Source organism: Telopea speciosissima, chromosome 2, assembly GCF_018873765.1.
Source record: "Telopea speciosissima isolate NSW1024214 ecotype Mountain lineage chromosome 2, Tspe_v1, whole genome shotgun sequence".
NCBI lineage: Eukaryota > Viridiplantae > Streptophyta > Magnoliopsida > Proteales > Proteaceae > Telopea > Telopea speciosissima.
This window is the reverse complement of record NC_057917.1, coordinates 62,415,510-62,434,075: the sequence shown is the minus strand read 5'-3', so window position 1 is coordinate 62,434,075 and position 18,566 is coordinate 62,415,510. Positions and strand designations below refer to the sequence as shown.

Sequence of the window (18,566 nt, the reverse complement as noted above, 5' to 3'; positions counted from 1 at the left end):
TGGCTCTGCATGGCCCACCAGAAAACTCATCTTCAGGTGACGTCATCACTCAAATTGTCATCCTCGTAGATGATGCGTAGAGAATTCTCCTTCTGGTTCTGGACATGAAATCCAACGGCTCGTAAAAATAATTATTAATATTTTTTCTTTCATTTTCCTTCTTCACTTCTCGGAAAAGAAAAGAAAAAGTCTGCGGCATCAGTCGACTTGACTTCTGCTAACAAAATAGAGAAAAAGATTTACAAAAAAAAAAAAAAAAAAAAAAACTGTTCTGCCCTTTCACAGTCGCTCTTCTTCCTTTTAGGATCCAAAGCTTCACAATCAGAGTTCATGAAAAACTGAAAAATTAAAATCTGAATAAAAAAGTTTCAGAAAATTTTGAATCTTTGTTTTACTTTCTCTGTAATCTGATCAGAAACTGATCGGAATTTTATAGACGAACCCAGGAAAAACAAAGAGTAAAAATCGGATTTTTGAAATGAAGAAAGAATCTCTCCAAAAGAAAACTCTCAATAGTTCGGCAACAAGAAAAACTATACATTTGGATTTAATTCTTTTCCTGCATTCTTTCGACTCCTCTTAATTCGTCGTCTCCATATCTCGATCGATCGATGACGCTTATCTCCTGCAAATCTAGGGTTTCTTCTTCTCCTTTTATTCCAGTAACAAACAAGAATAGCAGGTGGTGCGATTGGGATGTCGTCGAAGAACAATCACAGAGGTGATGGTCAGATTCCTCAGCCATGCCCTCACCTTGCTGATTTCCGATCCCGAAATGGTCACAAACCATTTCGCGCCCTACAGGAGTGCCTCCGAACCAAGCCACTCGGACGAGCTGCGATCCGCCGCGACCCGAAAGAAGTCCCTCACTGCTCCGACTGCGGTCACTCCGCACGCCATCGCCTCTACGCATGCGTTGCCTGCGCCGCCGTCTTCTGCCACTCGCAGCCTGAGTCGTCCCACGCGGCCGTTCATGCCGAGTCAATGCCTCAAGGTCACGAGATCGCCGTTGATGTCGACCGCGCCGAGCTCTTCTGCTGTGCCTGTTGTGATCAGGTATATGACCGTGACTTTGATGCTGCCGTCGTACTCGCGCAGACTGCGGCATCGACGCTCGGCGGTGGATCGACGTTGCCGCCGGTGCTGCCACCGGAGAATCTCAGGAAGAGGAGGAGGGTAGATTATCGGCCATGGACGCCCGATCCAAGAGAGCGAATCTTGATGGGGAGAGGTTCGAGTCCATTGCAGAGAGGAGATGAAGACTCTTCCTGCTTACCTGAGGGGTTGCGAGGGCTTAACAATCTTGGGAACACTTGTTTCATGAATTCGGTCCTCCAAGCTTTGCTTCACACTCCTCCACTGAGGAACTATTTCTTGAGTGATCGCCATAACCGTTATCTTTGTCAGCAGAAGAACAAAATGGACAGTAATGTCAACCAAATGAATGCGGCGGGCCACGATTGTAATAATAAGAAGAATTTGCGTCTTTGCCTGGCTTGCGACATGGATGCAATGTTCTCAGCGGTTTTCTCTGGTGATCGGAAGCCGTATAGTCCAGCAAATTTTCTTTACAGGTAATTCATCTTGTTAGAATTCGTCTTTTTCTTCGCCGGATTTTGTGTGGTTTTAATCAAGATCTTTAAGTTTGAATGGATTTGCGTGTTTCTTGTGTTCATATTCGATATATTTGTTTAAGTTAATGATAACGTAAATACGTAATTATTGAACTAATACTTCGATTCAAGTGGTTTATCATTTTTAAAAATAAAAATAGAATCTCTGGCTTTCTAAGGTAAATGGAGGTGTAGGACTAAGTAGGAGTATTAGAAAGATAAAGTTTTGACTTGTGGTACAGCTGCACAGGTGGTTCTTCTTGGATTGCCTATTACATTGGGGGGTTTTTATTCAATGTTCAAATCTGCCTTCAGTGTTCTACTTGGGAGCATAATATCTAGTTGTATAATTTGAATCTTTTTCTTCTTTGGTCTCAGTAGATTTTCTTGAGTATCAAATCACAGTGGGTTCTACTTCTACGGATGGAATTTTGAAAGTGTTCTCTGATAATGAAGCAGCTATTGTTTGATCCTTGAAAAAACTGTGGCTTTGTTGCAGTTGGTGGCAACATGCAGCAAATCTGGCAAGTTATGAACAGCAAGATGCCCACGAATTTTTTATTTCCATGCTTGATGGGATACATGAAAAGGTGAAGGATCGATGCAAAACCCAAAGCCAAGGTAATTCCTTCATATATTAAGGTCTCTGTTGTCTCTACACATCTACATCTTGGAGTTCATTTTATTCAACACAAGGAACTGGCTCACCTGATAGACTCTCTTGAAGGCATTATCTCAACTACTTGGGGTTGGATAAATGCTGCTTCACTTGATAAATCCCAAGGACCAAATGCAAAAAGCAGCAGCTCTATATGGCTCACATGCATTAGCCCTGGAGATTGTCAGTGCCCAAAATTTGCTTAACATGCTTGATTCAGTTTTTGGCCCAGAAAATCTTTTAAGCATAACCCCTCTGATGGAGGGCAGTTGTTTGTTTATACCATGCATAACTGATATGCTGCTGTTATTATATCCTGCTACTTGATTTGATTTCCTTATTCCTTCAAGTTTTCTAATGTCATGCTTGTTCTCTTCCAATGAAGACATGCTGTGTGCAGTTAACACAATCATGTATAAGGTTTGTAGGGTCTATATATTTGTTTCTCTGAGATATTTTTGGCCTCTTTGATTGTTGCAGTTATGTCATTTTTATGTGATTTCTGAAGTATCGTGTAATAAAGGGATCATATGATCAGCTTGATCCATACTTTCGATCTCACAATGGGCATTGGAAGAGTTCCAAAATGTCTAGTCTGATTTCCAAATGCAATTGTCTGTAAGGAATCATCATAAACTCATAAATATGCCAGGGCAAAGCTAATGGGGCTATGGATGACTCATAGATTGACCCCAAGTGAGCTAAATTGACAATTTTGAAACATTCTACTATATTCATCAAAGTTTAGCTTCCAGGCACTTGTAGGGTGGGCACCAATAGGTTTAACATATTCATCAGCATCAACCTAAATATTCTTCACGGGGCCTGAAGTTATCTCTATTTTAAATTATTCATAATGATCTAAAAGATGAAAGACCAAGAGGTGAGGGTTTGTGTCGCTTGTATCTGACCTTAAGACAATGGCAAGTGCTCTTCTATATAGGGAGGTAATAGCAACTTGCAGGCTTGATTCTCTTTAGCACAGCAGACTTCCTTTTTCTACCTAAATAGGTCGCTCCTGTGGTGATTAATGCAAAAGTTTGACATTAGAAGAGTCCCCGGGAGCCTTAAAATATATATAGATCTCAATAATAAGACACAGTGAGAGCATTATACAAAACGGAATAAAATATTTTTGCTGGCTAGGGTGCTAGTTTTTCCTTCCTCTAATCCCCATATTAGCAACTCTATCTGTACTGTAGACGAACCTCATTACTTGATCTTCAAGTGTATTAGAGTCAAAGTGACTTTAATTTTTAACTGGAAGCGCAAAAATTAAAATAATAAAAAATAAGTGCTTTTGTGACTTTTCCTTTCTACTCTGCAAGCATTCTTCATTTTGGCTTCTGGAGAAGTTGCTCGAACAGCTGACACCTACATACCAATATTGCTATTTGAACCATTTGTTAGTTCTAGTTTCTAAAAGAAGTTCCAACGTAATTTATCTTTGGTTCCATCCTTGATGTTCTAGTAGCTATTATAATAAGCTTATTTGTTGGCAGTACAGGCAGTGGAGACTGTTGCATTGCTCATAGAGTGTTTTCTGGTATCTTGAGATCTGATGTCACTTGTGCAGCCTGTGGCTTCACATCTACGACATATGATCCGTGTATTGACATCTCATTGGACTTGGAACCAAACCAGAGGGGTTCTGCAAAGATGGCTTCCTCAAAGTCACATCATGCTTGCAATGGTGAGACAGATAGCGGTGGGATATCCACCCTAGTTGGATGTTTGAACCATTTTACGAGGCCTGAGAGACTAGGTTCTGACCAGAAATTCTTCTGCCAGCAGTGCCAGGTGAGGCAGGAGTCGTTGAAGCAAATGTCCATTAGGAAGCTCCCACTGGTTTCCTGTTTCCATATAAAACGATTTGAGCATTCTACCACAAGAAATATGTCAAGGAAGGTTGATCGTTATCTACAGTTCCCATTTTCCCTGGACCTGGCACCTTACCTCTCTTCTTCCATCTTGAGGAGTAGATTTGGCAACCGGTTTTTTGCTTTTGAAGATGATGAGCCAGGCACTTCCAATGAGTTGTCTTCAGAGTTTGAGTTGTTTGCTGTGGTCACGCACACTGGTAGATTGGATGCTGGCCATTACGTGACCTATCTACGGTTAAGTAATCAGTGGTACAAGTGTGATGATGCATGGATAACTCAAGTTAGTGAGAACATTGTCAGGGCTGCACAAGGCTACATGATGTTCTATGTACAGAAGACCCTCTACTATAAAGCGAGTGAAAAAACGGTTTCCTCCTAATATATTGGCAGAAAACAAAAGTTTGATGAACAAGAAGTTTGTTTGTTTGGGCAACAGGAGTTTGGATTTACAACCATGACAAGTGACTTTATCTATACATCAAAGAGGATATCAATGGCAGTTTGTGTTCCATTTAAACCAGTATATACAGTATTGGTTTTATTTCACAGGCTTGCTGATTGTGATTGGTAGAAGAGCAAGCAGTGCTTTAACCTCTCTGAGTAAATGCTTTGAGGGTTTGCTAAATTCTGAGTTGGAGCATAGAGTGAGCCTAAATTTTTGAGGCACTCCAGCTGTTGGGTCATTCAGATTTTTCAATGACATACATGGGTTCCATGAAAATGGTTTGATTTGATTTGATTCTTTTTTGCTGCATTTTCAAGTATTGTTGAGTTGATTCTTTTTCCTCATGGATCCTCTCACAAATTGTAATGCTTGGAGGTGTAGTTTACCCATGTACTAATTTTTTATTCTCTTAAAATTGCTTAGCCATCTTCGAATTTAATTTAAGAATTACCTTCATCTTCTTTGGTTTTGTATCGTCTTTTCTTCTGTTTTTTGTTATGTTTTCACATCAGAAGATTTAACCTTTGTCTGTTTGCAAGGTAAAGAGAGAGGGGTGTTTGGAATTGAAGAATTGGAATTAAAAAAAAGGGTTAATTACAGCTGAGTTACCCAATGTTTAAGAAAACTTCAGTTGAGGTACCTCATGGCTGAAATATTATGTATGGGGTAGCAGAGGGCAGAGATGGGTTATGGTGGAGGGCAGGGGTGATACTGGTATGGGGAAGGGAGCTATTGGAGAGATCAATAAACATAATCTTTCATGAAACAGCCAATACTGCCTTAACTTCAGAGTGTCAGACTGAATACCCATTCCTCTGGGTGCAATTGCTTGAGGATCTTCTGTACACATGATCTTCCCACCTTACTTTCACCTGCTTCCTCACCAGGTATTCCATGACCTTCTCTTATTTTGTAGGTCCTACAGCAGAGAATGGAACTTTTTGGGATCCTGGGAATTTGTCTTGGATTGCATTGCAACTCATTGGTTGTGGCCTCAGTGCCCTCCAAAATAGCAACTCTCACACAGTATCTGGTACTTTTGTTGCTGTTTTCTACATCAACTTTGAACGTTTTGGAACTAACTTCTCTTCCGAAGAACTTGGCTTTCTGATTCTAGCTTGAACTAAGAAGCTTTCCATGTTCTTGTACGTCACTATATTTTCCTCTGGTTCACCTTACAACCACCCAGATAGAGTATTGGTGATTAATGGTTGTCATCCAGCTTGCTTTTTATTACAAAAGAAATGCAAATTTCACTGCCTGGGATAAACCACTGCACCTACTTCCAAAACCCAAAATTGGTTTTCTTTGGTCGGGATGTCCGGTAGCTTGACATGGTATTCACCACTTTTAAGAAGTGGTTGTCCAATCCTTATAACCCTCCACGTTAGATAACTTAAGATCTAATATGAGATTATTACTTTTGTGTGGAACTTCAACAGCCTTGTGCACTTAATTGGCCATTTTTTTTGTTTGTTTTGGGATTAGTAAAAGTTTCACAGGAGTTCATGTTGGATCAAAGAGTGCCTTGGCCATCTCATTCTTTGGCAGGACCTGGGTTAATATGTATTTGAGAATTCCCACCAAGAACAGCTTTGTCCTCTCTCTCTTTACTCCATTCCTTTTTCCCTTTATTTTTTATTTTATTTTTTTGGGTGAGTGGTTTGAAGTAACGTGCTCTACTGCTATTCGTTTAAGTATTTATTTATCACCTTTTCACTCGAGGTTATCCTGATCCAATAAAAAATTTCCAATTATACAGGACCTTGATCTCAATCCTACTGCCAGATTACGGTGTATTTTAATTGGAAGAAGACAACCCTGTTTGGATCTGTTTGAGCATACCAAGATATAGAACTCCAGTTTCCTTCCACATTCCAACCTATGGAACCCTGTGACCCTTGCAATAAGGTAATTGATTGATCACTTTGGGTGACCAACCTGGTAAAAACAATGCCCAGATGTGGGGATTTGCAGAAGAAATACGAAAAACAGAGAAGAATAAGCACATATAAACACATAGGATTTACGTGTTTCACCCCCAAAATGGAAGCTACATCCACAGTTGAGCAACAAAACGAATTTCAGTATTCTCTGGAAATGTTACAAAACCACTCTTGCAGCCCTCTCAGAGATGAGAACATTAAATAGAGAAGCCCTAACCTGAAGAAATACAGAAATACTGCTGGACCCAAATTGTCAAACCATATAGGTTCGGACCAAAGCATAACATATATCTCAAAATATACCCTTTCGAAGATCTCGACAAGCCCAACACAACTCACAGCTTTCGGCGGTGATGTACGCCATTTTTTGGCAATCGGAGATTGTTTCGAGGCCGAAATGACCCTCCAAAGATCTCAACCACACATTCTCGACCAAAATCAAGCTTCACTAATAACACAACCAACTGATCCACTCTCTGTATCATCTCTGATCAGTTATATGCAGGCCTCCGTGGATCTACATTTGATTCCGGTGCCTTAGTGACCCAATTAACCTTCTTATAAAAAATTAAGAACCCTCCTGTTCCCTAAATAGCCTCATATTGTTTTGAAGTATTCATTTCACCATTCATTCCAATCCAATGGTCTTCAGTGAGGCCGGCCGACTTCATGGAATTGTAGTTTTTTTTTTTTTTTTTTTTTTAATGGTGATCTTATTATTCCCTTCATTAGTAAATTGCTATTTCTTTCTTGATTGTATGGTTTAATCAAGAAAATAAGCATATAATTATATCAAGGGAGAGGGATCGTTATGACATCGGAGTGTAGTTTCTCAATAATGAGGGGTGGATGATCGAATGATCCAGTTGAGAAGTTTAATAAGGAGGGAAAGTGTAGGATCTACATGTGGGATGTAAGATTGCATGGGTACGAAATCTACACACTGGCATCATGGGCTTCTTTTTTCCTCTAAACAAAACAACAAATATCCTAGTGGAACTACAATATCATTGTTGTTCATCAAACACTTTTGTCCAATCCTTGCCATCTGCTGTCTTAATGGTTCATTCAAATTGATGATAAACTTTGTTTAACCAGGATCAAGATCAGCTTTTATCATTGAATGATGAGTGATCTTACTTTGTTTCCGGGTGAATCAATACCGCAAGCTATTACTCATAGTTATCAAGGCGGGAAGGCGACCATGACGTTTTAGAGAGTCAAAAATCAAGGCGACATGGTGACGCCTTGATAACTATGCTATTTCTATACCTTCCATCTCCTATAGGAAAAAAACAAAAACAGAATATCTATAGAGAAGTATGAATAAAGCTAATAATGCAGATAAATCAGATCAAATCAAATCAACCGCAAAATAACAAATCAATTTTTGATATTAAAAATCCTTCTAAGGTGGAAAAAAAACCCCACAAGGTTTTAACCCAAAAAAACCTCTACTATAATCAATAATGGGAATACAAATCTTCTCAAGACAATGCTAGAGGATTACAAACATCAAGAACAATGACCCCCTTGTACGACGACATCTCCATACAATACTAGAGATTAACAGTAAGCTGCTGAGGTGACGAACATTCTTGGATAACAAGATAATTCACACCTCACAAGATGGATACACAAGTATAAAGTATTTTCTCCTCAATATTGATGTGCACGAATATGGGAAGAACCACAACACTTTTTCTTCTCTTCTTTTGACACAGAGAACACAATCATACTGCTACCCACATACGAGGAAAACCTCCTTTCCTTTCTGTACTCAGACCCACAAGCATAACAGAGAGAAAAAAGATCACTTACTCTGTACCACCCTGTGTGACAAAGAGCTTCCCATGAAATGAAAAAATCCCACCTCTGTTAGATGCCCCTGCTGGTGCAGGAGCCACACAGCCTGGCCGCGATCCCCCTCTCTAAAAATAATTTGGGCAAAGGTTCCCCCTCTATAAATCCGTATGAGGAATGTTTATGCCAAACCAATCGATTGTGGGAATCGATTTGGTCTATAGGGAGTCCACAAGGTCAAGAAAAAGAGAAAATGTTAGGAACGAGAATGTTAGTTATGTGAGAGAGAGAGAGAGAGAGGGAAAGAATCCCCACACTGCGACGTAGATATCTTTTTCCTAATAATTATTAAAGTAGGGGAGATAACAAAAAGGAAAAGAGCCTCTTTCACATACAGAAATGTGGGCTTGCACCCATACATTAATCAGATGAGAAGATTGAGAGATAGAACATGTAGTAGACCCAACCCCACAAACTATTTGAACCGAAAACGTTTACTGAATCCAGGGGTTTACAGGACCAAGGAAAAAACACAAGCCTGACTCTTGATCCCTTTCCCACAATCAAATACATTGGAATAGTACATCTCTTTCTTGCTTGGACTAAAAGCATTCCAAAGTGGAAGTATCATATTACTCACACACCACTTGGCCTTGCACCAACAAGGTAAATAAAAAAATGGCACTAGAAAAAAAAAAAAAAAAAAAAATTTGAGCTGAACTTTACAAATGCTACAATCCCAACTTTCGGGATAACCAATTTGAAAGGTTAGCAATCACAAACCCAGCAAACACCTGCAGGACACCACCAAAATATTCATGCGTAAATGACATATGAATCAAGCACCAACTAATGTCATTGCTCATAAGAAAAGAAATTTGCATCCTACAGCTTGTAATAGTTGGAACATGCTTCTGTGGAAGAGATAACCTGACTACCTGAACGGAGCCTAAAATATAAATTGCTGAATAGTGACGTCCATGAATCATCATGTCAGCTATCATGGCAAGTGGTATGGTTAGAGACATGCCTAAGGTGGCCACCAATGGGGTTGTCCAAACAACACATAAAGCCCTATGAAGAAGAAAATTTTCAAAATGACAAAAACAATTACAAATCCACACAACAATAGAAAAAAGGAGAAACAATTATACCATGGATACACAATATATTATGTAGTCAAAAGAAATCTTGAGAGGAGGAGGGGGGGTGTTCATCATATACCAGAAGTAGTCAGAGAGGACACTTCCAACAAAGCCATTCGCAAGTACAACTTCTTCCATTTTAATGGAGTGAGGAATTGTGAACTTTGGTTCAATTCCCAAAGCAGTCAATGGCCACACTGAAAGCAAAACAGAAACACAAAACAAATAAAAATTAATGTATAGTGTCTTTAACTTTACCATCATGATAATAGTTTAATCTGGTACTGTTTGAAGCAAAAATGAGAAATTTAATTCCCTTAGGAGAACTTCCAGAAACTTGTCATGTCCGTTACATGTTCCACTTTGTGAACAAGGAGATATCCAGATTAATACACCAGTGAACGGTACGACCTAACAAATTTACAAGCCTTCCCAGTGACCAACCCTTTTTTCCCCTAGCCATTAATATACTACAATATCCAGATCATTACAAAAAATATATAGCAGACCGAATACTAAAATAGAAGACCTCCAAGGACACATTATGACGAACATCAACAAGACCACCAGAAAAAGGTACAAGGCATCTCAGATTTTCTAGTTAGTTCAAACATATAAGTTCTAGTTTATAATTCAGTGAGCTTGAAATATTTTTCTTTCTAGTAAATAGGGATTGAGCCTGTGAGTTCTCTACTGCAAGTCTGCATCATATTGACCATAACAATTAACAACTACATGGAAAGTGTTACAACCACATATCCCAAAACCTCGAGCCCTTAAGAAATGGCAACAACAATATATATCAACACCCCTCCTGCGCACATGCAGGCCTGTACACACACGACCCTACATATGACACGCATTCAAATGGCACCGAGGGGAGAATATGTCGGGGAGCCATGTTGTGCTTCCCAAGGATCAAACACTCAACCTCCCTGCTCTGATATCATGTTACAACTGCTTATCCCAAAAGCTTAAGTTGTTAAGGGAAACTGCAATGTATATCAACATTGGTATTTCTGTGTATGTGTCACATGCAGGGTTGTGTGTTTGTGTAGGCCTACATGAGCGCGGGGTGTTGCCCTTACTTAAGGACTTCAGCTTTTGGGATAAGCGGTTGTGACATGGTATCAGAGCAAGGAGGTAGAGTGTTCAATCCCTAAGCAGTGCAACACAGGCCTGCACATGAGACAACCGCTTATCCCAAAAGCTCGAGCTGTCAAGTAAGTGCAACAACAATGTATATCAACAACCTCCGCATGTGCAAGCCCTGTACACACACAACCCTGCACATGACACACACTCACACAGAAACACCATCACATGGCACCGAGAGGAGAATGTGTCGGGGAACCTACTGTACTTCTCAAGGATCAACACTCAACCTCCTTGCTCTGATTCTATGTTCACTACCGCTTATTTTGCTCATTGCTGTTTGGATTTATTCGACCAAAGTATATTATCTACTATACTGTTGATGATTTGTGTGCTTGAGCTGCTATTGCTACCTGAATGAAATTCTCTCCATACTTACTAGTGTCTACAACAGCTGTTCAAGACTAGTGTTGCGTTTAATTTCTATTCTTGTTGGTCCAAGCTGGAGCTTTCCTTTGATATATGTATACTCCAGCTTGAGTCTCCTATCGTTATATGTCCTTAGATGTCTAGCTGTCCTAAACTATTTTAGTGTGATTTGGTTTCCTTTTTAAGTCTTAGTTTGTTCACTTATTTAGAGTAGTAATCTAAGTTGGATTTTTAATTGATTTTATAAATACAAAGCAGCCCACGAAAGTCATTCGATTCTGGACTATCATGGTGCAGAAACGGTTCCTACTTCTATCGTCTCTTCTCTCTTCCTCTTCTCTTTCCTGTGTTTATTGGTTGATTGTTGGATTATATCTTGTTACAAAAGTTTCCAGAGTCTTCCCGAGCCCTCTCCTGCCCCAGCCCCACCCCCTCCGTCTACCTCCCCCTCCATTTTCCCACTGCCTGCAACTTTCTCTCCCTCTCCCTCTCCCTCCACCCTCCGCCCTTCCCCCTCCCCCTAAAGACATGAAATCAACAAGTTTAATAAGTGAGAAAACTTTTTAGAAATTGAGTCCTTCCAAGATGAAGCTCTAATCCCGCACTCTAAAGACATGAATTTCAGAAGTTAAAAGCCAGCCTAGGTTTCATCCATATGAGCTGCAGGCAAAGCTAGCATGGACAAGCATGCCTACCTGACCTTGAAGCCTAGGAGCTAGGGTTAGTACTTACCCCTCCGGCCCTCCCCCTCCCTCTCCCGCTTCCGCTGCAACACCCCTTGGTCCCTACTTTCCTCCCCGTCCATCTGTCTCCTCCCTCCCTCCTCCTTCCCCTCCTTCTCCAGCTGGCTCTGATTACCCTACTTTTTTATCACACGATGATGACACGTGTCCATCATGCTAACACATAGATTTCTTAAGGGCATTGGCTGGATTGGCCGGATCGGTCCCATTAACCAGACCCACCTGACACCACTTCAGATCAGCCAGAATCGGGAACGGATTCGGCCGATCCGATTCTGGTTCTTGATATGCTGATATTATTTGACTCTACCCAATCGGCGGGATTACATGCATATAAATAAGAAAAGAAAGGAAAGATTCCCATACCTGGTCAAAAATAGAAGTTAAAACCAAAACCAACTTTAAACTCCTATCTCTATGTCATACGAATCTGCTAACATAATTAAAAACTGATATGAAATTACAAAATAACCCTACCAACCCTTATTGGACCAGAATTCTGGGTTGAATCTGGTTTACCTTGGTCTGGGTCTCTAGATCAGGCCATTTGTTGAATGCTCTTATTCATTTTCCATGCAACCTAAAAAGGAAATCACACTTCACTAGTTTTCCTGCTTCTAACAATCTCTCATATGCAAAAAGCAGCACCTTGTTCAATTAATCTTTTAAAAATTTTATTGTGTGTCCACGATAAAGAATAAGCATAAATCGATAAATAATGCATTCTAGACATATCTTTGTTTAGAAGATTCAATGAGAACATGGAAACCACTTCATTTTGTACAACAGCACACTATCATTATGCTAATAGTTTTAATTAGTCATTGAGGATGTGCCAGTTATCAGACAAGTCTTACCCAGCCACCAGAGGGCAACAAGTGTGAACAGTCCAATATATCCAAATAACTTTTGCACATCAACCCTTTCTCCGTCCTCTCCAGCTAACTTCTTCAGAAGAACTGCAATGTGGTTATTTCAAAAATTAAATTTAAAATGATGAATCATAATTACCGAAAAAAAAAGGAACAATTGAAATCAAGCATTGTGTAAGATGGTGTCAAACTAGTAAATTGCTGTACCAGTAAACAGTCCATATGTCATAGCTGAGAGAAGCCCAAAGAGGTCTCCTACAAGAGATCGTTTCCCACTACTGCTCACCAAAAAAAAATTTTACTCAGAGGGGAGCTTAAGCCTCATATCATTGAGCTGAAAACTAGTTACTTGTCAACAAGGTCAAAATTGCAAATTCTCAAAGTAAAATCATTGGAAGCTTTCTGGGCCCACTTTATTGGACCCAATTTTTCTGAGATCATTTGAACTATGAACCAAAATAATCATCTTTGTGGATTTAAGATCCTTAGAAAGCTTCAATGTGCTAACAATAATACAATCCTATAAAATAGAAGAAATGCTTTAAATATTGTTGTTGCAAGAGTTCTTTTGCACCACAAAATGGAAGCCAACAGCTTCAGTATGATAGAAAGTTTAGCAGAGGTTGCAGAAATTAAACTCACGCAGATGCACTTAATTCTGCCTCATCTGTGGCCCAGGTCTTTCCCAGTGTTGTCATCACAACTCCGGCCATGCTAACAAAGACAGCAACTACTTTCGCTATATTTAGAGATTCTTCTCCAAGAAATGATCCAATAAAAAGGGTGAACATTCCTGAAGTTGAGGACAATACTGTTGTACTTGCAACACTTGTACGTGCGAGTGCAGCATTAGATAAGTACTGTCTCAACAAAAAAAAAGAAAAAAAAGATAGGATAACTAAGTATTTCAGTTTTGCTACATCTTAAAGTATTTGATCACACAAATTTACCATAAACAGAATACACACCTTCATGGATAACAAAGAACATATGTATCATTAAGACATTAACTATATGGGAAATAAGGTTAAAGCTTTAGATCCATCTGATAACACAGTTTCAGTAAAAATATACTGTTAAAACCAATATTATCAAGGTATAGTAAAGATATTAACCCCCTACATGGATACAACCCTATTTTGAAGATATTCTCTGGAAACATGAGTGCCGAAGCAGACTGAGTTTCAGAGATGGCAACCTCAGGAAGTCCAGGAACAAGGAGATGGCTATATATATGCATGTATGTGTGTGTATGTAAGGACGCAATGTATTTATTGATTGAACTTTAATTGAAGAACATCTTAAGTTCCAACTCAAAAGTGAAAGAAACCCAAGATTTGGTACTCTTAGATATGCTATATTATACAATATAGGTCCAAAAGCAAGTAAATGGCAAATGCAACGAAGAGTAATACATACATGTATCATATATTCAGTGTCTTATGGAATATGTTGCATATCAAGTCAAAGGAAAGAATCTAAAAGAAAGGAACATTGAACTGGGACCATTTTAAAGCATACTTTAATCCCAACAAGAAAATGAGCATCTTTCAAGTATCTTGTAGACAAAAGACACAGGACTCGGTCCAGCTAAGACACTATGGATAGAAAGTGTCCTATCCTGGATGGTAGTTTTAAAATGTCCAAGGAAACATAGAAGAAGAATCAAACCAGATGTCTCCAGAGCTAAAACCAATATGAGTTCCTGCTTAAATGCGTCAAGAATATACTTAGAATTTGTGATCTGATGTTCCATATAAATAGCATATAAACCAGGAACAACAGTGCAAACAATCATGAGAAAGTTAACAGCAGAAAAAAGTAGAGACTCACCTCAGTTATAAACCAGATAGGCGCAATATAAAATCCATATGTCGCAATTTCCTTTGTGGTAAGCTCTCTGTCATGTTTTAGCATGTCCATATCTTCTTTGTGTTTGGAAACTAAAGGTTTTCCCTCTTCCTGTACAGAAAGGTCTGCTTCACTGTTTTTTCTTTGGGTTTCCATTTCAAAGATTTGCATCTCATGAAATTTTGTAGGAGAATCAACATCAGCAGATGACTTATCAACAGTTTCTGCCTTTTTATCATCTTTTGAGGAGCGGCTTCTCAATGAACGACATATACAATCCTTGATGAATGCTATTGGGAGATAAATTACCATAAGAGAGGCTCCTAAATATGTAACTGCAAATGGTTGTTTATAGTCTGTAAAAATGCCCTGTTGAACAAACACTTTTCAGTCAAAGGTCCAGAATGTATAAATAGTTCCTTTTGCCTAGACAAGAGAGAGAAATTCCATGCCTAACAACTAAATATTGAAAGAGTGTTTCCACAATACATTAAGTCAATGACTTGATGCTAGGGTATATTTGTATCAACATCATAGATTCTAGTCTACCCCATATGCAAGACTTCCCTTATATGATACAACTTCTCATAAATTCATAAGTTTTCAAGAGTCAAAGAGGCACCATGAAATTAAAATTTTGGGGTGTGACTAGCATATTGGATAGATGATTCAGGCAATTAGGGGCAGCAAAGAAGCAGTTTGAAAAACATAAAGGTCTCATAAAGAACCTCTTATTCAGCAGAGTCATTTAAATACTGCAGCTTACAAGTATTATTGTTTGATCTTAGTTTGCTTAAGCGTTCTCATTCCCCTGCTTCCGTGAGAAGATAGATGCTCTTTTGCAAGGGTAATTCACTGAGAATAAAGACAACCACCTAACTACCTAGCTTTACATGCTGTATAGATTACCCATAGAACTAAATTTTGAATATTTCTGCAACGATTCTGACCATGAGAGTTATCTAATTTTATCTAACCAAAATACACACACAATTTTCACCTGCAGGACTAACGCAGAGATAGGCATTGGTTGCAAATCCAGAATTACTTAACCCTCAAAGGTGACATAGGTGAACCCAAAGTAACAATGATAGCCTCTGAATTTCAAGAGCAAATCCTTCATAATTAGACGGTAACCATGCCATCCAGAACAAAATGCATCACTTTGGATCAAAATCCAGCAATCAACCAGAACCACAATTCTATAATTCTATGAACAAAAAAACAAAGTTCTTTTTTGTTGAGGACCCAAGAAGTGGATCAAGGAGATAACCAATCAAAACTGACCTGCGTGACTTCCGCAGAGGAGACCCAGATGATTACAACAGCTGCAATAAGGAACAATCCTGCCTTGTACCTCCAACCCATCACAAATTCGAAAGAAAAAATCAAAACTGAAAGATCTGAATTCCTCTTTCTACAGATCTTCAACTTATTCTCCGATTCTTTCCGGTTAAACTCATTCTAGAGAGAAAGGGAAGACTTCAAGCTTTCAACGTATTCCGGGTCCACGGTCGAGAACCCACGAAGGAACGATCCGTTAATCATAAGATTCGCATTCCATTTACATTCTTCCTCTCTCTTTCTCTCTCTCTCTGGTTGGCAAGTTGGCTTCATGGAAATTCTTTTTCTTCATTTCCACTCCTTGAACTGTGAATGGTTTCTTAAGTACATTATTATATTAACTCTAAATTAAATTACTTAAAAAAAAGTATGTAACCTGAGTTATTACAAATATTTTTATGACACCCCTACATTCAAGCGATCTATATAATAATGGGTAAGAGATCGTTGTCTTAGCGTTTGCATCAACGCAGGGCCAATGAGACAATGACAGCATACACAGGAATCAATATAGATGTGATTTCCTTTTATATTTCATTGGTGTAGGGTGGTACTTTCACGCTATTGTGTTTAGGCGTAGGAACCAAGCGATTAGGTGGTATTCTTTTTCTCATAATAATAATTGGAGAAGGGTTTGTTGCTCGATTTCGTGGCCTCTACACTATGATGGGGGAGGGCCGGAGGGGTGCGTAGGGGCGTCCAATAGGAGAGATGTAGCGGTCATTTTCCTGTAGGTACAGGGAACGTGACCAATAATGTTCTTTTCCCATAATAATATTAAGGGAGAATGTTTCCTATTGAGGAGCATAGCCTATGTTGGTAGAAAACACCTGATGAGTGCCCTCGAAAAGGAATCATTCCAAGGGCAAAAAATGTCATTTCAATGGAGGGAAGGAGAGAGACAAATACAGAGGTTAGCTTAAGCTATGCCACCTGAATAGAGAACATTTTCCCTAATAATAAAAAGGGAAAAAGAACGTTGTCTGGTAGGCAGTGTCCCACTAAACTCATACAAGCGGTGTGAAATGACCACCTCGCCCCTGATTGGATACCCATACTCGTGCTCTCATTGGGCCCCGCACTGGTATAGTGGCCAAGCAACCCAAGAACAATCCTCCTCCCTAATGAAAATTATAAGTCCATTAATCACTACAAGAGTGATGAATGAAGGAAATAGTTAAAGTGAGAGTCTGTCGTTTTGGATGAACCAACGGAGAATCCAATTTTTCTATAGAAGTTTGATTTAGATTGTGAAGGCAAGAAGACAGCAAACGTCAAGGTATTAATGATTCAAGGTGAAAATCAAATTCTTTGTAAAGTAAATGATTTTCCTTTACTTCCAGAACTAGAACCTACATTTGAAGATCAAGATGAAGAAATCAAAGAAGACTACAATGACAATAAAGTGGTAACACTTTTAGACTTTATGACGGACAACAAACAAACAAAGGCTGATAATATGGAGGATTGCATTACAAAGGTTGATGAACACAAGCTTAAAGCAGTAGTGCAAGATGAGATCGTGATTAAGGAAGACTTCAAGAACACTCCACATGAAGCACTGTCACCACTCTAGATGCTATTCATACCGTCAGAGAATTTATTCAGTTTGTCATTCCACCTTACTACTCTAAAGACAAAACTCTCAAGGAGTCAGGGTTGAAGATTTTATCCCTAACAGTCCTCCATCACTAGAGTTTTGTTTGGAAATAGTCAAATTTATCACTCACATGTTGTTTCCCCATTGTCACTGTAAAATTCAAGGTTCAAACCGAGGAGAAGGAGCTAAATCGCCTAAATAAACTTATTTTATTGGAAATGAGCTTTGGGTTAGATCATGTATGTCTTGAGTGTTTGTTCCCATGTGTTTTCATTGTAATGAGATTATAATATGGGCAGAAGCTAGGTATACAGGATTAGCTAGTTAAGTGTCTATATTTTAAAAAAAAAATTATTATTAAGTGTTTTAGTTAGGGTGAATTAGATAAGTCCAATATTGTTTGAGTAAGTTTTTATTAGTATTTTGGTTTCGGGTGATTTTATCTTCTCTTATTAATTAAGGATTGGGTTAGCCCTTTTCTTTTAATGTGAATCATTGTTTTAATATTCTATATAAGTTTGTAAGGGAGGCCACCATGGTACACGAATTTGATTAATAAAAAGCTTTATCTTTGCTACTCTTCTTCTCCATTGATGAAGAAACCTTGTGTGTGATCAAAGTTTTTTATGTTCGATTAAGGTTAGTCGGTGTTCGATTCTTCCAATGGTCCAACCACCTTGCAGTGTGAAACCAGAGGGTTTTTTTTTTCATTCTAGTTTTCTGAAACTAATATTTTGAATATGAAATTCATATGCAAGAGATTTTTTACAAGAATTAGAGTTAAGAGAACCTAGCCATTAGAACAAACTTCAAACTTGGAAGAGTTGTTCTTCAATGTTCTAGGAGAACTTGACCAGAATTTCTCTCAGATCAGAATTTCTGAAATAGAGATAATTGTGATCTCCCTATTTTGCCCTTACCTATTATCTACTATTTTGTGTGTCATTATAATGAATTAATGTTTTAATAGCAATAAATAGAATAACTTTATCATACCTATAAGAAATTCTAAGTCAATTATCTTCAAGTGCATGAATGTAGGGAAAGTTGAACCCCAAAAAAAATAAAAAAAAAAGAGTAAGAAAGAATGTAGGGAAAGTGAATGTCATCCTTAATTTCAGCCATTTATTGTTCAATGT

At 38.7% G+C, this 18,566-nt stretch overlaps 2 protein-coding genes and 1 long non-coding RNA gene across 4 annotated transcripts; 1 reads left to right on the top strand and 2 right to left on the bottom strand.

The window, feature by feature from the left end:
* Positions 1-470: 470 nt before the first annotated feature.
* LOC122651776 lies at positions 471-18,019 on the bottom strand. The gene is made up of 3 exons (XR_006331510.1): positions 18,006-18,019; positions 16,052-16,062; positions 471-648 (listed from the first exon to the last, which is right to left on the bottom strand). It is a non-coding gene; the product is annotated as an uncharacterized LOC122651776 (long non-coding RNA).
* Positions 648-5,068, top strand: LOC122651774 (ubiquitin C-terminal hydrolase 22-like). 2 transcript variants are annotated; one of them, XM_043845305.1, is made up of 4 exons: positions 648-1,412; positions 1,443-1,574; positions 2,113-2,234; positions 3,779-5,068. In XM_043845305.1, the coding sequence occupies exons 1-4, from the start codon at positions 697-699 to the stop codon at positions 4,531-4,533; spliced, it is 1,725 nt and encodes a 574-aa protein (XP_043701240.1). In that variant the 5' UTR covers positions 648-696; the 3' UTR covers positions 4,534-5,068. The 2 variants fall into 2 exon arrangements, with proteins under 2 accessions (XP_043701240.1, XP_043701239.1); XM_043845304.1 differs by having other exon boundaries at positions 648-1,574.
* On the bottom strand, positions 8,804-15,946 carry LOC122651775 (thiamine-repressible mitochondrial transport protein THI74-like). The gene is made up of 8 exons (XM_043845306.1): positions 15,771-15,946; positions 14,466-14,852; positions 13,275-13,492; positions 12,840-12,910; positions 12,618-12,719; positions 9,573-9,690; positions 9,287-9,422; positions 8,804-9,142 (listed from the first exon to the last, which is right to left on the bottom strand). The coding sequence occupies exons 1-8, from the start codon at positions 15,849-15,851 to the stop codon at positions 9,080-9,082; spliced, it is 1,176 nt and encodes a 391-aa protein (XP_043701241.1). The 5' UTR covers positions 15,852-15,946; the 3' UTR covers positions 8,804-9,079.
* Positions 18,020-18,566: the final 547 nt, after the last annotated feature.

Excerpts from the sequence above, each read along its gene's own strand:
- LOC122651775 (XM_043845306.1), bottom strand. The coding sequence starts at position 15,851 with ATGGGTTGGAGGTACAAGGCAGGATTGTTCCTTATTGCAGCTGTTGTA. Across the intron at positions 14,853-15,770 it reads CCTCTGCGGAAGTCACGCAG|GGCATTTTTACAGACTATAA; the intron begins GTCAGTTTTGAT and ends TTTGTTCAACAG. Across the intron at positions 12,911-13,274 it reads GCAGAATTAAGTGCATCTGC|TAGTGGGAAACGATCTCTTG; the intron begins GTGAGTTTAATT and ends TTTGGTGAGCAG.
- LOC122651774 (XM_043845304.1), top strand. The coding sequence starts at position 697 with ATGTCGTCGAAGAACAATCACAGAGGTGATGGTCAGATTCCTCAGCCA. Across the intron at positions 1,575-2,112 it reads CCAGCAAATTTTCTTTACAG|TTGGTGGCAACATGCAGCAA; the intron begins GTAATTCATCTT and ends GCTTTGTTGCAG. Across the intron at positions 2,235-3,778 it reads ATGCAAAACCCAAAGCCAAG|GCAGTGGAGACTGTTGCATT; the intron begins GTAATTCCTTCA and ends TTGGCAGTACAG.